We start from the raw sequence: 23,048 nt of genomic DNA, 5'->3' as shown, positions 1-23,048 counted from the left end.
AATTTTCAGTAATGTTTCATAAATTGTTAACCTGGTGTTACTAACAAAACAAAACAGGAGAGACATACTGATTTAGCAAGCAACAGTAACGGACTTGGACCCATAGCTTTACCAATAAATATTATTTATTTTCATCACACAGTGTGTAACAACTCATTTTGGCAAATTTGACCAGCAAGTAGAAAATGCAATTTCATTAATTCTAACAAACTTGTGTTTAAACACAAACATTTTCACAAAATATTGGCTATGTAATTGTAACAAACTAGTGTGCTATCGGGCAAAATTCATGTACAAATGAATTAACATACATTTTTTACATTAATCCAAACTTACACCTATAAAACCCCAAATAAGCACAGCTGAAAAATAAAACTAATGTGCACACATACACACAAACAGCAGATAAACATAAGAAATGTGGCATGCAGTCATTACTTAAAAGTACCACACAAATGAGTACATCATCAGGGCATCGTTCAATCATTTGTTGCAAAACTAATCTGTTGTAAAATCCCATTCAAATATTAAAAAAAAAAAAAAAAAACTTATTGCACTCTATGATGACTGTAAGACAATTATTCTGTATGAGGTCAAAATATCATACCTTACAGCCAATACTATGCTGTGATGAAAAATGTACAAAAAAAATGCAGGCACAGTTTTACTTATATTGCTACACACTGGCAATATTTGGTCATCTCATTCAGAATATTGTGACTCCTGTTGGCTGGAGAACCTTTACACAAATGCATCAAATACAGAAAAAAGAAATAATCTTTGTTTCAAGTACAACAATCAGTTAAAATCAGTTATTATTTCATCTGATAATTCTATGTGCAAAACACAAAACACACCAACAAATACACTATGTAACAAAACAAAACAAATACTGACAGAAATTGATCTTATCAAAGTTTTCAAACAATTATAACACAATCTGTCTTCAAAGACATGTACAAAACAGGACTTCCAGTCTTTTCTGTGCATTTATGTAAAGATTACAGACTGGGTGGTGGGATAAGAGCAGATGCTCCAGTGGTCATTTCCCTTAAGAAAGATCAAAGTGCTTGTGTGTATTGACAGTCTAGGAGGATTCATTTACATTGAGGAGATGAATGAGTCAAGATAATCCAGTAGCTGTGAGTGCAGTTGTAGAGCTCATGGATACTGTTAAGTCTGCAGAGCAGAAAGGCGTCGCTCAATGCACTGCTTACCTGACAACACAGAGATTGAAACATTCAGATTAGAATAAAATCTCATCAAGATCTAGGCAAAATAACTCGTCATCTGATTCTAGTATTTTAAGATGTAGTCTTGTGGTTTGTGTGTCTTTAGTGCTGCCACCTACATTTGTCTATGCTGTCAATGTCCTTTTGCTCTGTGATGACTCGGGACAGACCCTCCATCAGCAGAAGGGCTCTATGGTAGCGCTGAACTGATGCGGTGCCATAGTGGAACATCTCATCTAAAGCAGCAGACTGTACCTTAATGCAATAAAAACATACATATTAAGGCTAAGATAGAGACATATACTGAATATATAGTTGATAGAATCTGTTTTGGAGTGAATGTCAACATCTGTTGTGAGGTGAGCTCACCATGTGCACAGTGTGGCTGTAGATGAGCTTCTCTGCCGTGAGGCCATTGAAGCGGTCCATAAGCCTCTGTTTGTCAAGCAAGAAGGTCTGCAGCCGATCGTTGAGGGATCGACAGTATGTCACACAGTTCTTGTACAATTCATTCAACTTCCTGATCACTACACAAAGGAAATACAGTATGCAAAGAAATGTTGTTATTCTAATAAATATGAACTCACTTTTTTCATCAGGCTTCAACATGGATGCCAATTCTCATTCTGTCAGACTGCCACAGCAGAAACACCTCGATAGATCAAGCTGCTCTCTGCAATATTAATTCTTTAATTTTTTTTACACTACAACACCGAAAAGTGTTTGTTCTTCCCGAATTACTAGAGAATAAAAAAGATTTAACAGACTTTTAAGGTCTACAAAAGGAGTGCTTGATAATTAAAACCAGAGGTCACTGGTCTCACCTTGTTTAACTGTAGCAGAGGGAAGGAGTCTGCCTTGTTTGATATTCTCTTTAGCAGTGTGCAGCGCTGATGACAGAAACTCTTCAGCCTTCATGTACAACACTAACTGCTGTGCATAGCTGGAATGTGCACATAAAAAGGAGATGTAATTTCCACAAAGACTTGTGAAGGAAGAGAGCTACTGTACAATGCTGAAGAAATATAAAAAAAGCTTCATGCCTCTCACCTCCATTCTTTACTCAGAACGCTTATCTGATCTGTCACCAAGCTCTGCTCTAGAAAGGAAACATCGGGACTGCTGATGGCATCCAGCCCAGCGTCTTTTGAAGAAGCCAATTCCATGACACAGTGGACAAAAGCCAAGGTGAAACGCAGGTCACTCAGGCCGTCCGTATGAGCCTGCTGTGAAAATAACCAATAAATTACTGTTAATACAGAACCTGTTCATGTGGAATCTGAATTTGTCTATTTTATGTTCATCTGCAAATGTGCATAATGCCTATAATAACCTGGAGGATTCACCTCACAGCGTCATCATAGTATTTATGTGTACCTCCATGAGTGTATCCTCAGCGAGCACTGGAGGGTGAAAGACTGGACTGCTGTGTGGAGTAGCCTCCATGGCTTCAGTCTCACTGTTTCTACGGCTTCCTCTCTGGAGAAGGCGACTGTTAAGTAGCCAGGTTGAGTGAATGTAACTGGGGGAGCCTGCATTTAAGACAAATACAGGTTAACTCTGAACATGGGAAATCAGAGTGATCGAAAGAGCACGAGGGGAACAGATAACATATAATCAGGTGTCTACTTATTATGTGCTTCATTATTATTTAGATTTTAAAAACTATGTCATGGCCTGGTATAGCAGCAGACTCTCAGTTTCTTCTTTTAACTGACCGATTCCCAACTGGTTTACCTCAAATTTTACCTGGTTAACAAATGCACTCAACTTGTGTCGTGCTTCAGACTTTCTAATTGGATTATTACACTTTAATAATTTGCATAATTGGTCTAAATGAACCCAAATCAGAGAATGCAGTACATAAAAATCCAGCCTCATTGGATCACTCATAAATATACTTAATAAAGGGAATTCTCACAAACCTCCTACAGGACAAGCTAATATAATGGTTAAAAATGAATTCCCTAAACAGTCAATATTCTGTGTAATCAGAACACCTACCTGAGAACATCCTTGACACCATGGCATCAGGAGGAGTGTTTCCTTTGCCTGGAGAACCTATAGTGAAGACTGCAAGAGGTGGGCTGTCTGCCCACTGAAAGCCTCTACTACAACCAGTAGGTGGAGCTGTAGGAATGAATAAGGAGAGTTCAAGTCAACTGGTTAAGACGGCCTTGGAAAATGTAGTCCAGCTGAACTGCACCCTGTAAATGTTATGGTCATGGTCACTGCAGTAGGGAACCTTAAAATAGCTGCTTTGTAACTACTGCAAACATAGAGTAATACCTCACCTCGCCCCCTCAATTATGTGTGTGTTTATTCCTCAATACGTCTTGATTTCAGTATTACTTCACATGACGTTAGACTTTAGAAACTATACTTGGCTATGAATTATTTACCCATGTTTTTTAATCTGTCACTACAACAACAGCAACATAGTCTTACATACAAACAAAGATAAACACTATCAGTAGAAACAGGACTGGCCCTGTTTGTTACCTGTTATATCCATGCTTTTGTCACAGTTATGGCTCTCATCACTTCCCTCTTCAAACAGGTGAGCTCCAACAGCCGCCTTCAGTAGCATGTCAGACAGCCTGCCAGTGCTCAGCGATCTGGACATTCAATACAGCCACAGACACCATCATGAGCGTTTCATAATTTATCAGATGGCATATCTTCAATACTGTGTGACATATCTAGGTGCTAGACAGCAGGTTTTCACATGAATGAAGTATAAACTCACATTCCATTCCATGCCTTATTATGTTGTTATTATATTATCATTTAACCACAATTGTTACATTCACAATATTATTATAATGTTCTGACCTTTTAAAAGGACCCTTCTTATTGGCAGATTGCCTGCTGTGGTTGGTCTGGAAAGCAGGAGACGTGCCAAGGGATTGCAGGTCTGTGACTGTCCTGATTCGGTTTGACATTCTTGACTGAACCTGCTGCTGAAAAGCAAATGACAGTTGAGAACCATTTGATTCTGCTGTGAGAGCTTGTAATTACTCTATCATAACTCTTTGCCCTTATAGGGAGTATAAAGAATTAGTCACTTTGCTGTTCTGAAGAGAGGTGAAAAAAACAAATCATTAATTTACGTAATAATATAATAATAATGCAATAACATAAATGTTTTAGAAGCTGACCTTGGGACTGGAGGTGTCCTGCATGCCAGGAGAGCCAGTGAGCAGTCCAGTTCTTGTGCTGAGTGGGAGAGTCTGTTCTGAGGTCTTTGGGGTAGTTCCCACTACGATACAGAGGATTACAGATCTTAATAATTAGCAAAAACCAGCAGTGTATTAGGCCTGGTTATGAAATCAGTATTCACTGGAACACTTTCTCGAAACCATAACAGTCCACATCAATAACAAAGAATGAAACAAGCTGAGGCGTGCTCTCTGGGTGTTGTCAAATTGCCTAAATTAAAGTAGATGAGTCAGGCATAGGGAAAGTGGGTACAGAGAAAATCAAATACAAATATGTCATCACAAAACAACTCTGGGAATGTACTGAACATGAGATTCAGATGGTGGAATTTTTGTCAACACCCAACTGACCCTAGTAGCAAGCATCAAGTGACATTGCACTGACAAATTCCCATGTATTGTGTTAGAGGTGTGACCAAGATAGCTGCTGTACAAGAACTCTGCTTAATAAACATTCCCTACACAGGTAAAAAAAAAAAGAAAAGAAAAATTAATTAAGATGACTACCTAGCGGGGAGCACGGTTGCGGTTGGGCGCCTCCAGTTGCCAGTCTTGGGGAGTTGAGGACATATCCAGGACCTGGAGCTCTACAGCCTCCACACTGTGGGGAGCTTCCACTGCTGCTGCCTGCACAGCACAGTGTGGCCCTGAATGACATGAGACATAGTTAGATAAAGGCAGAAGAGAAAAAAAAAAGACACTAAGGCAGTGTGAGTGCAGAGATAACACCGCTCAGAGGTTGTACATGCCTGGTGGAGCCATTCAAGCCAACTGGTTGCAGGTTCTGTTCCATACGCTGGTAGTTTTGGATCTGTGTTGGGACAGGAATGGGCACGGAGGGGCTGCACTTACGGCCAACGAATTCAACGGGCTTGCTGCGTGAATGAAAGAAGAATCCAAGGAATCACACACAGAGGAGCGAGCACGTAGGAGTGTTTTTGATGGTTTTATATATCAAAGGAAAACAGCAGTGCAATTAATAACAGCCTCATAAAGTACATTAAATAGATATGCTATACATACTGTTGGATTTATTATGCTGATACTCATCATCTATCTTTGAGCACCTTCATCTTCAAGACACTAAAACCTGCTTAGCTCTCTCTTACCTAACGGGCTTGGAGGGAGAGTGTAGGAGGGGAGAGGGTGGAGGTGTCTTTCCTGCAGGCCCAGGACCTCTCTCAGCGACCAGGGAGCTCCTGGAGAGAGCGTAAAAATATATTTGTTCGCTGTAGTAAATCTATGTGACATATCACGCATAATGATGTATTAGTCAATATAGAAAAACCAAAGTGTTCAGCAACCATTGCCTGATATGGGACACTGACAAAATATTGTGCAGCTCTATCAGTGACAAGGCTTGAACTTTTACTCATGTTTTTGTTGGGGTTCACATGAGAGGTCTGTTCTATTGTTTGTGCGCAACTCACCCACTGTATATAAGGCAACTTTCAATTGGTGACCCAACATCCACTTCACATGTGTACTCACCTACGAAGCAGTGAAATAGAAATAGTCAGACTTCAACAAATAAATAAGTGTGTAACAGGCCGATGTGAAGAAAACAATGCACAATAAAAAAAGATCTATAGAGTGAGAGTGAGGCTCAGAGGTCTTACTGGGAAACTGGGCAGGCACCATGACATAGTCATCTGTGTAAGATGAGGTGTTCCTACTGTCTTGATTGGCTATTTCTTTCAGGAGGAAGCCAGCGTTGTTTTGCGTAGGGGAGTACTGCGCTTTGGGCTGGAGCCGGTGCATCTCTCCATCGGAATGCTAAGAGGGCGTAGAATTAAGTTTGATCGGATTTAACTATGGGAAATAACAGGGAAACTGATACACAATGAGTATTTCTTTTACGAGATATTTACATTTCACATCTTTTACCAAGTGGCTTTTGTTCTACCAGTCCAACATGAGAAAGTAGTACATACTTGAGGTGAGGCCAGATGGGATGTGGAGGAGCTACTAGAAGAACTGCCTGAGCCAGAGCTGGGATAGGAGACCATGGGAGCTGGAGAGCCTGTCAGAAAAAGTGCTTGTGTTAGGACCCTGGCTGTAAACCCAGATAATGATAAATAGATGGGAGAGATACTGACACAAACGAGGAACAGTACGTACATTTCTTTGTGGATGAGCTCGTCTCCATGAAAGGATGGTGGAAAAACTCATCTGTGCGTGTAAAGATTTACATGTAAGAGAGGCTTTTTAAAATCAAAATTATGAAAAGGGTTCTGGATGTTAAAAGGCAGGGGCTTACCAAAGCTGATCCGTTCTTTGTGGTTCCTCTGTAGCAGCCCCAACAGCAGGTGTCTTAGGTTACTAGAAGTCTCCTTTGGGATGCTGGGAAAACACAGAGGTTTCCTCTTTAGATTAATTTTGATCAATAACACTACTATTAATATAAATCATGGAAAAATCTAAACACTGGAGAATAGATAGAATAGACAAGAGGAATAAAATATTGTGTGTATAGTGTGTTCACTGTGCTTGCATTTTGTTGCTGATATATGTGGCCTAAAAAGAAATAATATTTAGGTCAGTTGTGTTTCATAAGCTCAGAGCGAGCTGTAAAATATGTGATTTTTTAAATCTAATTTACGGTTTCGGTGCAAAACCTCAAGGCGTCATGACACTCAGAGTTAGTGCAGACTGTGAGTGTGTGTGTGTTTGTGTCTGTGCTGAGCTATGTGGGTCATGTGGAAAATGATAGCCGTGCAGGCCACTAACTGGCAGCTCGGAGCTGGTTATATATAGAATGACAAGAAAACAACAAAACCGTGCCTCCTCACACACAAACAGGGCCTGACTTATCACCCAGCTTTATCACTCCAAAAGATAAGCATGGCTACGAGCCATACACAGGCTGGCAAAATACACCATGAAAACAATGGGCAAACAATCCATTAATCCCTTTGAACATTTTTCCATGTCTGACTTCTGAAAGTCAAAGATTCAGTTTTCACAATGACTGTCCAAGAGAAATGATTGTAAAGGCCGAAACAGAGAGTTTCACATTACAAATGAACAACACCACATATATAGAAATATATACAGTATATATATATAAAAGACAGGGCACTACATTTGCATAGCATTATACAGTTGCTGGATTTTCAATTGTGTGAGTGGTCGATCGAGAATGTTCTGGATGATCTGTCCCGTCAGGTGTCTGTATCAGTTTCTTCCACATTGGGACTATTTTTAGCTCTGGTATGAAAGTCGTGGATTTATTGAGTGCTAATGTGCGTGCATGTGTCTGTGTTTTGTAAAGCGTCCATGTGCACACTGAACACCATTCATATACACACAAATTTATGTACAGGCACAGGGCAGATTAATGTCAGTCATTCATCAGCAAACTAAGCGCAGAGAAGACAGATCTCCCTGTAATGCACATTTACACGTCTCTCTTATCATCCTCCTGTGCATATCGTGCATGTACAACACATATCTGTGTCGGCACGAGATTATACAAAGGTGCACTCACCTGGGTAACAGGGTCCTGTTGCTTTCGTAAAAGAGACGGAGCTCCTGCGGTGTGCTAGCCTACACACACACACACACACACACACACACACACACACACACACACACACACACACACACACACACAAAATATGAGTTAAATTTGAAAATGACCATGTACGTGTACACCCATCCATCCATTTTCTGCAGCCCCACCCTTACAAACCAACATTAGAATAGATAGTGATAGTGAATGATAGTGAAATGTTTGCCTACATCATTGCAAATTGCAAAAGTGCCAAAGTGCATATAGTCCAAACAGAAACAATATATGGGTGTTTGATGATCCCACTCAGGACAAAGTGGAATACTGGGAGATGCCAGCTAAGCCACCTAAGTAAACATCATCATCACCATCATCATCAGCTAACCTCACTCTGACCCTTGGACTTATCTCAACTCACTGACCTGCCTGGTAAAAATAGAAGTCAGTCTTCCCTCTCATTCTCATGGAAAATGCATTCAAGGAAACTGAAACATAAATAACCTCTCAACAGGTACAAAAGGTCATATGACAGAATGTTCTTCTCTCACTGCTGATACATGGGAACAAAAAGGGATTCAGAAAAAAAAAAGAAAAATTAGCACGTGTCTATACTTAATCACAGCAGAGCAATCTGCACATAGCAGGTCAACAATTTCATCTGAGAATCCACGTGAGCAGACGTAGAAAGTAATACGAAGCGTTGTGAAACAATATTTACTCTGGGTTCAGAGAAATGGCTAACAGCCATTTCCGCATGCCCCCCCCCTAATCTGTAAACAAGGCTCTCCTCACAAGTAGTCAAGCTGTTCCCACATTTTCCAGCTAACAACACTGGATATCAGGGAGAGTGTCACCCGGCAGACAGGTGGTTTTCAGTGCTTGTGGATCATATCGTTTCTCTGTGTTGTGAAAGGGATGGATCATGTCCTGTTTTATGTTGACAAAATGAGTCTGCCCTTTCTAGGAACTAAAGCAAAACTATTTCAGGAATATTTGCAGTTATGTAAGGGACCGCAGCAAACATTTGTTGGGGGAATTGCTAAATCTATTTACCTAAACACCTAAAAAGAGTAATGTTACAGTTTTTGTATCTGCATGTGTGCGTGCTCACGTGAAATGGCGCCTTCCCAGTCAGACACTGGTACACAATAGTGCCTATGCTCCACAGATCAGCCTTGGCATCATAGTTCTGGGACATGATGACCTCAGGAGCCTGTGTCCAGACAAACAGAGCTTACAGATTAGAGACATGGTGACATTACACCGAGTTGGCACAGGAAACCAGAGTAATAGACCTTTAATACTCACCATGTACATGGGAGAGCCACACAGCGTGGCTGCCATAGTGTTTGTCTGGAGATGACGTGCAAACCCAAAGTCAGCTGGAGGGTAAGAGAAAGAGAAGAGTTTTTGTACATGTCTGTGTGTGTGACGAATTAACTCACACCACCAGTTTCGTTAAAACAATGCATTTTCACAGACATGCTATTCATTCAGGTCTTCTAATACTCTGCATGTTAAAGTCATTACCAATCTTAATGCAGGTATTGATGGAACTGGACCTGCGCCCCTCTGGGTGGCAGAGCAAGATGTTCTGGGGTTTGAGGTCTCTGTGGAGGATGCCTTTACCCTGCAGGACCTTCATGGCCTGAGCAATCTGCTGTAGGAACACACGGATGGTGTCCTCACTTAACGTGCCCTTAGCTGTGGATCAGAGGGATGAAACACGTACATTAAGACGATACAGGACGAAGTCAGCATGGCAGCGTATAGAGGGTTTGATATATTGCAGGGTGTGTAGATACATGTGAAGAGGTAAAGGAAGTTATTTATTCCTAATATGTTGTCATCGCATAAGTACCCCAAGTACCTTAGTGATGCAACTTACTATCATTCTAATAATCAATTTATTATTATTACTTAACTTAATACATTATTATTTATCATCAATAGAACCTTTTTTCTTTTTACTTATGAAACCAACTGGCACACTTGGTTAAAAGGTTATTGTCTTGTGGCCTTTTACCATGCAATTTACTAGTTTATGTCTATTGCACATCAAAGATCTTAGTAGTGATGAAAGTGACTTACTAATTAGTTAATCAATTGATATAATTGGTACTATTCTTGACAACTGATTAATCGTTTAAGTCACTCTTTTTAGCACAAAACTCACAAACTTTTTTGTCTTCTATAAGTAAGTAAATAATATTTGAATTCTGGACTGTTGGTCCAACAATTTCAGTGTGTGAACTTGGGCTTTGGAAAATTGTAATTTCGGAAAATCATACTTTTCACTATTTCTCACATTTTATGGATCAAATGATTAATTGGAAAAAATAATCTACAAATTAATAATGGGGGAAAATAATCTTTAGTTGAAGCCCTTGATCTCACTTAAAAAGTGGATTTAATTTGTTTGTTCTCACACTCTCATCATAAACTCCAATATGATGTAAGGTGGAGATGCATCAGCGTCACAGCTGTCATACTCTGAGGAAGAGAATTTTGTTTATGATGAGGCTCCATTTGGAAATTAACGTGAACAACACCTGACACGCTAGCGACCCCCTCCTACAGGGGACATCCAGTATTTCTAGCGGCAGTGTTTTTCCACAGGAGCACAGGGGATAAGTGAGTGACAGATGGGTGAGGTCATGTGGGTGCTCCGTGAACCCTGCCAAGTGTGACTGAGTGTTGTGCTGCAAATAGCTGGATGTGCCTTCTTGGCAGGGACAGAGAATGGGCCAGTCTACAAAATAAGAGACTCTGGCATGATGGTAGAATTAGACCATCACTCTACATCAGCATTTAAATAGACACACTGACACCAACCAAAAATCAACTTAATACCTTCAGCTGCGTCATCATATTTTGATACAGGGTTTGAAACTTGAGGCAGAGTGAATTTTCAGTGTGACACAAGTTACACTGAAAGCCAAAGACATGAAAAATAAAAGCTGGGAGTTACTTTGGCTGCTTATTTTCTACTGGTTTCTACATCATTTGTAAGAAAAACATAGAAAAAACTTGACCACAAGTCAAGTTGAGGGTTTTAATTTTATCTGGGTTAAGTACTCAGGAGCATTAGAGATAATTTACCCACTGACCTGTTGGAACATTAAACCTGAATTCTATCGTTGTGCTGGCAAAATCCTATTATTCCTTCAAAACACTGAAAAAGCTTAGCCAAGCCTCTTAAAAGCCACACTAACCCGCCAGTACAGAAAGCCGCTCCAAATATGTTTACAGCTAACAAACTGTGAGACTGGCACTCTCTTGCAACAGTGAGGAGTGGTGTCAATATCCCCCTTTATGCTTTGACCACAGGTGAAATGGAAAACTTTACTGTAGTGAGATGTGAGCTATATTAAACTCTGCGTGATGTAGCAGACTTACAGTGAAGGTACTCTGCCAGGTCACCTCCATTGCAATACTGAAAAGACAAGGAAGACAAGCCTTATTAGAAGCTTTGACAATGCCACCTAATTAGTGAATGTGATTTGCATAAAAAACAGAGCAGCCATTACCAATTCTAACACAACTCACCTCCATAACGAGATACACACATCCTCCCATTTCCTGTTGATGAGATAAAATGCAAATTATTAGCTGAAATACACTAATTGTGAGTACTAAACTAATTCATAACTGATTTGATGAATGGTAATAAATACATCATATTTATGTAATGAAGAGAGATGGGTAATTAAGACTTATACCAACAATAAATCAATGCAGCTGTCGCCCCTGATTACACAACAAGTGACACCACCTCATTTCTTAGACTTTGTTTTGGCCTGTCACCAGCAGTGCTTCTAGAAATCCTGGGCCCTCTGACAACAACTAGTTTTGGGCCCCCTAAGTCATCCAGGAACCCTCCCTGATTTGACACCCTGTGTGTCGCCATGGAAAAAGTCACAGAGCAGCGAGGTGAGATGGGGTGGGGGAAGTTTAGGGTGTCAGTCCCACCTGACTTGAGCAGAGAGTGGGGGAGCAAGCTGAAACTTGTTTGTCTTTTACATCACCGAGTCAAAGTTAGTATGCTCTGTGTATCGAAGTTATTGTATAAAACACCTTAATAAGTATCACTGTAACAAATAACAGAGAGCACATATTGTTCAGATACCAGGTGAATTAACACATTACCATCTCAATCTAAAGACATTATCCTTGCATGTTGTTACGTGCCTGCTGGGAGACGACACGCTGCTTTTAAAGCCATTGTTTAGCCGGCTACACCCTGCCATCTGTCAGAAACCCTGATCTCATGTGTGGCTGTCTGGCAGGTGTCAGTAAGGTGAGAAGAGGAAAGCACACACACTCATGCAAACTAACATCCAAGCAAATGGTTAATGTCCCGAGTGTTGTGTGACCTGTTTTACAATTTAATATTTGTACTCTATGGCATACAGGAAAACACCCGACAAACTCTCTACAGTCTTTTACAATAATTAATTTGAAGGAAAACCGTGTAATATAAACTACAGCTCCAGTTCAGGTGACTGAGGCCTGCCAGCTCCATAAAAAACTACAATATCCATCAGCCATATCTGCATTACATAAGCAAATGACGTTTAATGTTTCCGCAACATGTCAACATTTGCAACATGTGGCTGGGTTATGGTTAAGCCTACAGTATTGTTGTGCATGTGTATTACCGTTAATGAGGAAAGGTACTGTGTGAGAGGAGAGAGGGAAGACCAGCCATTCTCACCTGATAGTCAAGTAGTCTAACAATATTTTCATGTTTGAGTTCCTAGAGGAGGTAGGAAAAAACATTTTAGTTAAAGGTACACTGAGAAACTGGTGAAGAATGTATGTCAAAATTAAAAAAGTGATCATTACCTTTAAGATTTTGATTTCTTTACCAAGCAGAGACTGGGATTTGGCCAAGTTTTTCTTATTGATACACTTCACAGCAACCTCCCAGTCACGTCTCTGAAAAAAAGTTTATAAAAATCAGAGCTTTACATGCAGCATATCAACAATGACCAGACAAGTTCCAAATTCGTCTCGGTTATAAAAGTTACCTCTTTATGTCTGCCTTTGAAAACTACTGCAAAGGCACCGTGGCCAATCAGGTCTTTCCTGTTGAACTCAAACTTCCCGACGGACTCCATGGGTAATAAAAAAAATAAATAAACGCGTTAAAGTATCCGAGCAGGTTCAGGAGGCTGATTTTCCAAGAGAAACAGACGTACGATCCAACGACACGTCCCTCGTGCCGGTAAATCCCATGTCATTGATTATAAAGTACTGTCTTCACACGTGACAAGATTCATAATCGAACCAAAATATCGATGACAACATTACGAAGTTTCTGTCAACACAAAAAGTTAAAACAACGTGCGCAGGAGTAAAAAAAAATGTGTGTAAACAAAATGTAAGCGAGCCGCTGTGTGTATTTAACGGTTAAAATGAAGTCCTCTCTTCTCTAGAGCCGGTACAAGTTAAAAAGTTACAGGTTTGCAGTTAAATGCTGTTTGTATTCAGAAACTGACCTCAGATATTATGATCTTCCTCACCTTTCTACCCATCTGCTGGAGTTATTCATGTCACGGCGAGCATGCGCAAACAGGCCGGCAGACGTTTGACGATGGCGCCTTCAGGGACACCTCGTAAACTCACAATTCGATGTCTTAATTTGGCTAACACTTATTTTTAAATTCTATATCAAGAAAGATTCATTATCTAAAATTAGTGTCATGGTGTCTTGTATGTCTAAGTCTTATAATACTGTCACTGGTCAAAAATACACTTTGTACATACACTCAAATTAAACAAAGCTTACAGATATATTCAAAAATTGCTAAAAACAACTTCCAATGTAAAATGAAATTCATCACAATCCAACACAATTACCCTCAGTTAGTGAGGGAAATTCCGTCTTTCCTCCATTAGCTTAGTGTAACATATTCAAGCAGAGTAATACCCGCCACAAGGCCCAATTAAAAACAGGACTGGCCTTCAGCTGTCAAACCAAAGAGGCCATCAAGACACCTTCACAGGAAGTGTTTGTCCCCTCAGGATTTCTGTAACCTTGTTCGGCCTAGTGCTCTCTACTGACACAAAACATTTTAGGCATTCATGGCAGGGGCCTACTGTCTCACAATCCAATGATGCCTAAACCCAACAGAAACAGTAGCATAGATACCTGCCACTGCCAAACTGTTGTTTGTTTCAAGAAGTCATTGGTGAGGTTCTGTCCAATCCAGTTGAATCAGTCACACTGACCGTAACTTTCCGGTTTTGGTATTCTTCATAGTCACCCTTAACAAAAATAGATTAATAATATATATAATAATATATAATAAAATTATTCACAGGTACACACACAAGTATCCACCAAATAGCATAAGGCATACTGTAATAAAGACGACACTGATTCCTTGTCATAAACATTTTTTAATAAAGATAATTGGAAGCACAAACCATAGTACCATAAGACAACAATCATCGGAGGCCATATACAGGCTTAGAAATACTGAAATATTTAACTTTAAATCTGACAAGAAAAGTGAGCGCAGAGTGACCTACAGTAAATCCTGTTTTAGGAAACTTAATGTTGGTACAGTGTAAGATCAATGGCATTTTAAAACGTGCCATCTCCCTCCATTCTCACAGTATGTTAAGAAAAAAAAAAAGCAACAACCTCATCAAGTCCCTCTGTTGCAGAACATAGTTCATATTTTATCGTACAAAAAATGTATGAAAATGTAAAAGAAATTAGCAACAGAATAGCTAGAGACGCCATAAAACTTCACAGAATTGTGTCCAAAACACAACCAGTATTCACTATTCATCAAAAAAGCAAAACGTACTGCAGCTTAGTAAGATGTGAGGTACTGCAGTCAATTCATTGGAAGAGAAAACACACAAATAAACACAGAATTTAACATGAGAACACACTGATTGTTGAGCTGTGACACTTTAAAAGGAGACATGATAAAGAACTCAGAACTCACAAAATAAATAAATACATTATACCAGAATAACATAGGGTCTAATTCACTGCTACTTCATCCACATCTGGGGACAGCACAACATAATATTGTGTTGTGCTGTCCCCAAATGTGGATTAAAGCTGTATGAATCAGGTGAATCTTTGAGAAGTTCATCCAGGTAAAATTGGCAATTTGTCCTTTATGTTGATGAATACTGTTAATAGCTGTTGAAGCCATTATGTCGTTGATTTTAAGGAATAAATCTAACACTATAGTTAAGGAAAATTATACTTTAGTTTATACTTTCCTTAGTCTTTTTCTGTCTAAGGTTATGCATTTGTCTCTAAACATACCCTGAAAATACTTAACATTACCATCTCAAATTTTAATGTTACATTTTCTGCATGTAAGTTAAAGCAGACATAATCGCACTAGTTTACTGTGTGAGACATGTCAAAACATGTCACTGTGATTTAAAGGAATAGATTGACATTTTAGACAATAGGCTTTCCTGCCAAGAGTTAGATGAAAAGATGTATGCTAAAAATGAGGCTACCCCTATCATCAGATGGCATACGTTAGCATGTTAGCTTGGTTGAGCACAAATTCTGGATACAGGACACAGCTAGTCCTATGGACAGTGCCAGACCAGCTGTTTCCAGTCTTTGTGCTAAGCTAAGTGAACTAGCTGCTGGCGTTAGCTTCATATTTACCATGTAGACATGACAAGTGGGTTCAGTCTTCACATGTAACTCTTGGCAAGAGACCAAACAAGTGAAATTCCTAAATGAAATATTCCCTTAAATAAACTCTGGCCAACCAGTAAATCAACTGCAATATACAGATGGACCAGGCAGCAGACAACTGAGACGCGTCATTGCCAGACCCTGAATTACCCTCATTGATATTAAGACTCTGTCACTTCACTGACCTTCTCCTCAGAGATCCCTGCTCTTGATTTTGGGAACACAAAATGTTTTTATGACACAGTAATCAGGCACAGTCCTTAGAGTCTGTTTGTCTTTAAATGCAAAGTTATTATTCAGTCACACAACACCTCATTTGGCAGCACTTTCTCTTCAATGGATGAGAATCCAATTCATTACATAACATAGTGGGAGAATGCTCTTGCCAGTGTTTGTCGTTCTACACTAGTGAGCTTCAGATTGCTCTCCTGCCACAGACAGAAATGGTGATCTGTGGTTCTACACTGCGGAGAGGTCGATACGATTGGCTGAGTTGGTGCTTTTGTCCCATGTGTTCATCTTGGTGGGAGTCACACCCTCCTTGTTTCCATTCATCTAGATTAGAAGATAGGAAGGACAGAGTTAGACTCAGGCAGACGAGAGGAGAACGGTTCTTTTTTTATTTAGTTAACCTTCAGCATGAGCACTCACAATGTCAGAGTTGAAGGGCTTCACATTGATGTTTCGGATGGAGCTGCTGGTCAGAGACCACACCTTGGTTTTGTGTTTGAAAGCAGCTCTGACCTACAGAAAGAAGTAAAGCGATGGACGATAATGGTGACAAATGGCACACAAGGTATGTACAAATACACTCATTTTACAGCATCACTCTAAACCTGAAAATGGACACAACAGAGAACAATGTCCCTTTTCCAATAATTTACATTTACATCTACATGCACTCATTCAGCAGATGCTTTTATCCAAAGTGACTTACAAGTGAGGGACAACACTAAAGCTTCAAGATGTTGAGAGTAGAGAATTATTTACCTCAGAGTTGAGAAGACAGTGAAATAAGAAAACAAAGAACCCCTAAAGAAAAAGAAAACATGTCAATTTTTGGAGGAAATTCACAAATGACTCCTCACAATTTAGAAAAGAAATGATGCTGTGGTGAAGGACTTACTTGTAATGAGTTGAACACAGCAAAGATATATAGGAATGGCAAAGAGTGTGTGTTGACAGCAAGAACACCAAAGATCCAGGAAATGCCGAGTATAGGCAAGAGCACAGCTACTGCCTTTGCAGTCAGCCTTGGAACAAAGTAAGAGACAACCATGTTTATATTATTAGATTGTTAGCTTTTAATAAAAGGACAATATTAAAAGATTTTTGGTATGATCATGAAAAGAAATAAACTCACTTGACTGCATTGGCATCTCCATGAACCTTGTAATTCTCTCCACTGATGCGAGATATGATCCTGGTCACAGATATCAGAATGCCTATGTTCACCTGAATACATTTAACACAGAGACACGGGAGATGTGATTTTGTGTGTTTCCTTCTTGAATAAAATAAAGTATTTGTGTGAATACAGACGAAACTGTTGATCAAACTGTAAAAAAAGACAAATGCTAGTTTTTGCAGATTCCTCACCAAAATGACAAACAGAGCCGGTGCCACAAACGCCCAGATGGCTCCATTCTTCATTGACAGCCAGCAGCTGAGAAAGCAAGGAGAGGTGCAAGAGTGAAAAATCAGACTATGTTCCCTTCCAAGCAAAAATGCAATAATGCTGTAATGTAAATATGGAATGACATATGTGGTAAATGTTAACCTAAAAGCATTGGAATAACATTAATGACACAGTTGTTTCCAATTTATTTCCACAGGTGATGTAATTCTTTCACAATGCCACCGAGCTTAAATAGAATAAAATTAATTCCATATCATTCCTATGAATATTTTTTTGTTCAGTACAAGTCAGACTTACTTGTCAACCTCGCCGTAACTGTCCAGAGCTGATGTAATGGACACCACGCATATTACCAAAGGAGAGCCTGGTGATAATCAAAGCAACACACGTTACACACTCACAAATGTCACATAGTCCCCATGACTGGATTTACCTGCTAAGGGGCCCTGGGGAAAAAAATGTGATGCAGAGCCCTGTTCACTCCTTATTTCTCTCACTCTCCTTGCACTCTTTATGTACCCTGTTGTGTTCAGGTACCAGTCAGATACAGGGTCTACACTCTTCATAACATTGCTCCATATTGCTACTTGTGTTCAGAAACTCCACAGGGTACGTTCAATCAAATCTAATCAAGTCATACACTACATCTGAGGATTTCAGGCCCCCGCAGACCCCAGTCCGAAGCTGTTGCCCAGTTCACAAGGCTGGTGATCAACACAATTTAGCAACACTCTCATGTTCTTAGGACTGGGCTGGAAACAAGAGGGTGATTTATGAATCATCTGAAAACAGCCGAAAAGGGTTTCACATACAGGTTATGACAGATATAAACCACATAGTGATTAAAAAATGGTGTTTTGACTTCCACAGTGTCATCCGAACATATGCCTCAGTTCATTTTAACAAACAGCCTTGTGGCCTTGTTAAACACTGCGACACATGGTAAACTCCACCCATAGTAGCACAGCGGTTTTATTTATCTGCTGCGCTGCTAATTGCTCATTTCCACGAAAATAGCTCATTTCATTCTACTGCCTTGATCTTTTGGTTTGCCAAGCCCGAAGGTTTGTAGCACGCTATACTGCAAGGAAACTTTTACTTTGGGACAGGAAATGAAAGATAAAGTAGTCAACAGACCTTATCACAGCTAATAGAAGCAGCAATTCATTATAAAATGAGTATTTACTTTTTATGTATAACAGCTATACTTCTGTCAGACAAGTCTCCAGCACATAATTTGCAGTTGGCCACACAAAATGAAAAATTACTCTGGCTAGAAGAAAGGAAGTAATAAAAAGGGATCGTTTTTCCACTAATGGGTTCAGCATGTGAAGGAGAGACTATGCATTCCCCAGCAGCCAAAGACAGTATACGTATGTCCCAGGTTCTTTTTATCTGTCCATCAACTTCAGTTCACTGAGATCAGGAGAGCCAATTGTTATGCTGGAATTTTGTAACTCAAAGCAGATTCAGACCCAAGAGCAGGGTCACAGTTATTTACCTACCACAAATAATATTTGATCATGAAGGTGAATTAAAAAATACTGAGGTCATATTTACAGTAATGCGCTGGCATAAGGAAGAGGCAGAACACTGGGACATTAAAATACGAAGGCATACTGTATTCTTGAAACAACAAGCAAGAAAACGAAAACCACACAAACACAAAAACAAAATCACACAAGGAATACATTACAGAAGTAAGACTGGTATCTTTCTTAGCACACCTACCCCAGCCAATGCCATAGTAGTAGAAGTGTTTGCTGCCCTCGGAGCCAAACACCTTCACCACCATACTGTAGAGGTGGAGGCCCTCCACCAGCATCCAGGCAAAGGCGCTCAGGAAGAAGAAGTGGAGCAGGATAGCCATTACCTTACAAGGCAGCTGGGACAGGGGACACAATCAGCCTTTTACCATTAAAATATTCTATTTTTTATTTAATTATTTTGTATGCCTTATTATTAAAAAGTATTTTGCTAATTGCCATTAACCTTTTATCTTTTCCTCAATCCTGTTTTCATTTCCATTTTTTTCTTTTTAGATTTATTATCTTTCATTCATGATTTTTTTAGTTGTAGTCGCAAAAAGTTGCATTTTTACCACATTTTACATTTTTACACCATAGTCCACTTCATACATCATCTCAGTATTTAATCTAATGATCTCAAGATTATTAGAATCAACAACAAAATCTGTACCGTGTACCTACCGTGCCCGGGTCGAAGCGAGTGCTGATGAGCAGTAAGATCTCGGCCACCAGGATGGCGAAGGACAGGTTGGCGTGGATGTGGTAGCGCTGGTTACGGATGGTACTCACTGACCTGCAGAGCAACGCAAGGACAACATCACATTAACTTAGTACCTTGGTAACACCTGCCATATAAAAGATAAAAGATGTGTGTTTTGAATACAGATATACAGTACATATACATGTTAATGACCAGTAGTTTTATGAAATAAAATATGCAGTATATGTTAAACACAGTACATTTAGCTCATGTGTGACTGATTGAGTGATTACTCACGACAGGACTGCAAAGGTGACAAGAGTGATGGCAAGACAGAAGATGGAAATTGAGCAGCCAACATAACCAATGGCTGATAGTGCCACCCGGTGGCCAGTAGTGAGCTGTGCAGGGAGACAAACCACCATCAACAAGGGACAAAAAACATGTAAAAATCCAATTATTGTGCGTACATGATGGGTCGGTACATTGTGCCACCAATGCACATGCATAGCTAGTCTAAGCTGTTTCATTCAGCCTGTATCATTAGCCAAGGAATTCAAAGGGGCCATGTAGAGAACACAATACTGACTCATATTAGTATTTCTCAGACTATTTTCTCAGTCGTAAAGCTTTAGCAAAACCCTCTAGGGTTAAATATAGTAAACTAACATTGGAATTACAAGTCACTTCTTTGCAATAGTAAGAATTCATATATGCCCGTTTTTTAATCCATATTTTAGATACAGTTACAAACCTATTTTTTATGATTCTGGGATAACCAAAATATACATTTTCCAAGAAGCTAAAGAGTCAGAGACAGTCATAATTGTGTCCCTCCATATGCACATATCCATTGCATATGGCCTTGTGCATTGGTGCAGTTTTGGAGCTCAGGCTATTTTAAGGATTTGGGTTTGATTCTCCATTAACTGTCTTCATATGTGCCTTGTCATTACGAGGGCAGAGGAGTCTCAGCCTTCCAGAAAAGGGATATGTGGGATGTTCCCTCGCAGCTGAGGGATAAGGCAGCCCACTAATTAAAGACTGGCTGAGGGAAAGTATAGCATCAAATAGACTTGTGCTCCTTAAAATCTGCACTGGCCCACTTAGCTGCAATAAGAAGTCCTCTATTTAAAGAAGCCATCATGGATGCTGACCATACTCCCATGGCACATATTCTTGGATAACGAAGATTTAGACTGAGGTGACTATGTACTGTACACAGGATTGTCATTCCAAGTTGGTCTTTATGTAGATAATGTCAATGTAAAACACTGCAGGACAGTGTTCAGAGAAAAGGAGAGAACAGAAGATAAGAGAACAGAAGAGAAGACAAGACAAGAATAATTTTTAGCCCTGATGCTTTGTAAGGACAGTTTTTGGTCTCTTGAGAGACTGTGGTCCTTGAGGAATGGACCACTGACCTGTGTAGCGACCCAAAAAAACCCACACTTAATCATGGTTGTCCAGAGTACTTCTGTATAAAACCACAAGTAAAACCAACAGTGTGACTGTGTAGGCCTGCTTACTGCTGACCTACAGGGGGGAACCAGAAACTGTCCAAAAGCTGCAGTGGGGGCCTCTGGTTGGTGGGTTACAGTGTGGTAAGCCGCTGCTTCCTGCCCAATTATGCTCCTACAAATCTACTTATTTTGTGACAAAGACACAGAGGGAGGGACACGCTTTTGTGTGCGGCTGGGATAAATCTCCTCTAAGAAGTAGGTGGTAGTTTACTGTTTCTGAAAATTTCTCAACAACAGATTTAAGGTAAAGCATTATGGCGAAAATCATCAAGGAGCCTTTGTCACAGCAGACATTTCGACTTGTTGCAGCAGGAAAAGCATAGGTGCAACTACTCATTCTATTCAAATGTCCCAATGAGCCATGGAAGATACCAGGAAAATACCATGGACCACGGATTACTATAAGAACTGGATACTGGATTCAAAGATGGTGTCCATGCTTTTGAACGAAAATTGCTCCCACTCGGCCCATAGACTTTATGTTGGGATGACATTATGCACATAAATCATGCTTTTCAAGGCTCAGGAAAAGTTTTACAAATATAAAAACTCCATGGATAGAGAGATTTACTATCTTATCTTATAAAGTTGGTCTATGGGGAAAATGGTTTTTGGTCCACATTATTGTGAGATGTCAGTGTGACACAGCAAGTCTGAGTGCTGGCGTCCTATTGAGCTCTATTAATACAGCGACAGCCAGGACACTGACACTGAAGCAACTAAATAGAACCCAGCTTGAACTTTTCCTTCTCTGACATGTCATAATGTCGTCTTTGAAAAAGGCCTACATTAAACCTAAAATAATGAATTCTATTAGACATTTGGGGGCAGCACAACAAGCTATAAATAAAACACTGACATATTATGACCTTATGAAGTTGATGCGGCCAATGTTTTAGCAAACAGTTGCCTATTCCACACCCAAGAGACATGGCCTCCTGTTTCTGGCTTCCTGGTGATTCTAGGCGGAATATTTCCTCTTGTTTTGGTTATTTAGCAGCTAAATGCTCCACTATGTTTATCAGCCAGTTGCTAACGTTGTCTGTCTGCCATTTGATGGTGAGCAGTTAGCATACACTGGGTCTATTAGAGCTTTTTCACTTAAGACAGCTGGTTTTAAGGTTCAGTTTCTGAATACAGGCTGTGTCCATTTCTCTGTGGACTGAGCGCTTTGATACTTTCACAGCATTAATACAAAACCTAAACCTGCTTTATAATCAAAAAAGACATGGAAATCTCACTTTATACAATAAGGGACCTTTAAAGTTGTGGGCAGTAAAGCCAGAACAATAAACTGAAAGAAAGTAAAGCACTCCACAGGGCTGAAGGGAGTCTAGTAATAATACTTTGTGCTCACATTAGACATAGACATTTGATCAGTTATTAAAAAAAATACAAAAATATTAATTAGAGCAGCTTTAAAGTGCAGCCAAAATGTTGTACCTTTAAGGGCACTACTTGCATAAGGATGGCAAAGTTGGTGAGGTGGTTGCACAGACATACAGAGTACGTCATGTTTCCATCTGAGCGCACACAACCTTCGTTGGACCACACTCCCTCATTTGAACTGAAAAGCACGACAATTAGGAATTATTTACAGACAAAATATATTCAGAAATATATTAACATAGCAATGTTTGCACAGAGTGAAAATACAGTAAACAGAAAAAAACTAGACATGGTTTTTTATAGGAACACAGCTGGCAGAGATCACTCAACATGATCCACTGTGGGAGGCACACAGTGACATTTCTTTGCAGAATTTACCAGGGCAATCTGACAGGACAATCTAATAATTCACATTTTTCTTGAGTTTCAGGGCAAAGAGGAGTAAGGAGAGGAAACCTTTGAATCCAACTAAAACACACTCCCTTTTAAAATGATTTATGCTTTCTAAATAGTGTTTTGGCTCCATTTATCAAATCTTCATATTTTTACAGAGTGCTGTTGCTCAAGATATGCCAAACTGAAACAGCAACACATGTTACACTGGATGT

The 23,048-nt window shown here is 39.8% G+C and overlaps 2 protein-coding genes across 3 annotated transcripts in view; both read right to left on the bottom strand.

Moving 5' to 3' along the window:
- Window positions 1–107: 107 nt before the first annotated feature.
- Window positions 108–13,521, bottom strand: ulk1a (unc-51 like autophagy activating kinase 1a). 2 transcript variants are annotated; one of them, XM_023394076.2, is made up of 27 exons: window positions 13,001–13,521; window positions 12,816–12,908; window positions 12,685–12,726; window positions 11,517–11,549; window positions 11,367–11,403; window positions 9,498–9,671; window positions 9,276–9,349; window positions 9,079–9,180; window positions 7,944–8,002; window positions 6,714–6,796; window positions 6,575–6,625; window positions 6,388–6,476; window positions 6,073–6,229; window positions 5,884–5,944; window positions 5,563–5,652; window positions 5,203–5,328; window positions 4,961–5,100; window positions 4,394–4,494; window positions 4,068–4,195; window positions 3,735–3,850; window positions 3,237–3,362; window positions 2,610–2,764; window positions 2,283–2,458; window positions 2,057–2,175; window positions 1,602–1,759; window positions 1,352–1,487; window positions 108–1,217 (listed from the first exon to the last, which is right to left on the bottom strand). In XM_023394076.2, the coding sequence occupies exons 1-27, from the start codon at window positions 13,088–13,090 to the stop codon at window positions 1,174–1,176; spliced, it is 2,760 nt and encodes a 919-aa protein (XP_023249844.1). In that variant the 5' UTR covers window positions 13,091–13,521; the 3' UTR covers window positions 108–1,173. The 2 variants fall into 2 exon arrangements, with proteins under 2 accessions (XP_023249844.1, XP_023249845.1); XM_023394077.2 differs by having other exon boundaries at window positions 4,068–4,192.
- Window positions 13,522–14,355: 834 nt separating this feature from the next.
- adgrd1 (adhesion G protein-coupled receptor D1) overlaps window positions 14,356–23,048 on the bottom strand; it is a 30,988-nt gene continuing 22,295 nt past the window's right edge. Inside the window, exons 15-25 of the mRNA XM_087170329.1 lie at window positions 22,495–22,618; window positions 19,826–19,929; window positions 19,510–19,621; window positions 19,031–19,184; window positions 17,597–17,663; window positions 17,260–17,326; window positions 17,024–17,115; window positions 16,787–16,913; window positions 16,651–16,692; window positions 16,312–16,404; window positions 14,356–16,215 (exon numbers count right to left, since the gene is read on the bottom strand). Coding sequence (XP_087026455.1) covers window positions 16,120–16,215; window positions 16,312–16,404; window positions 16,651–16,692; window positions 16,787–16,913; window positions 17,024–17,115; window positions 17,260–17,326; window positions 17,597–17,663; window positions 19,031–19,184; window positions 19,510–19,621; window positions 19,826–19,929; window positions 22,495–22,618 — 1,078 coding nt within the window. The 3' untranslated portion in view covers window positions 14,356–16,119. The remainder of the gene's footprint in view (window positions 16,216–16,311; window positions 16,405–16,650; window positions 16,693–16,786; window positions 16,914–17,023; window positions 17,116–17,259; window positions 17,327–17,596; window positions 17,664–19,030; window positions 19,185–19,509; window positions 19,622–19,825; window positions 19,930–22,494; window positions 22,619–23,048) is intronic.

Source organism: Seriola lalandi, unplaced genomic scaffold (assembly GCF_002814215.2).
Source record: "Seriola lalandi dorsalis isolate HSWRI2012SDOR001 ecotype SW California unplaced genomic scaffold, Sedor1 jcf7180002054945, whole genome shotgun sequence".
Taxonomy (NCBI): Eukaryota; Metazoa; Chordata; class Actinopteri; order Carangiformes; family Carangidae; genus Seriola; species Seriola lalandi.
Note: the sequence above shows the minus strand (reverse complement) of the source record. Positions and strands in the feature narration are given on the sequence as shown.

Excerpts from the sequence above, each read along its gene's own strand:
- ulk1a (XM_023394076.2), bottom strand. The coding sequence starts at position 13,090 with ATGGAGTCCGTCGGGAAGTTTGAGTTCAACAGGAAAGACCTGATTGGC. Across the intron at positions 12,909-13,000 it reads TCAAAGGCAGACATAAAGAG|AGACGTGACTGGGAGGTTGC; the intron begins GTAACTTTTATA and ends ACTTTTTTTCAG. Across the intron at positions 6,626-6,713 it reads CAAAGAACGGATCAGCTTTG|ATGAGTTTTTCCACCATCCT; the intron begins GTAAGCCCCTGC and ends TTACACGCACAG.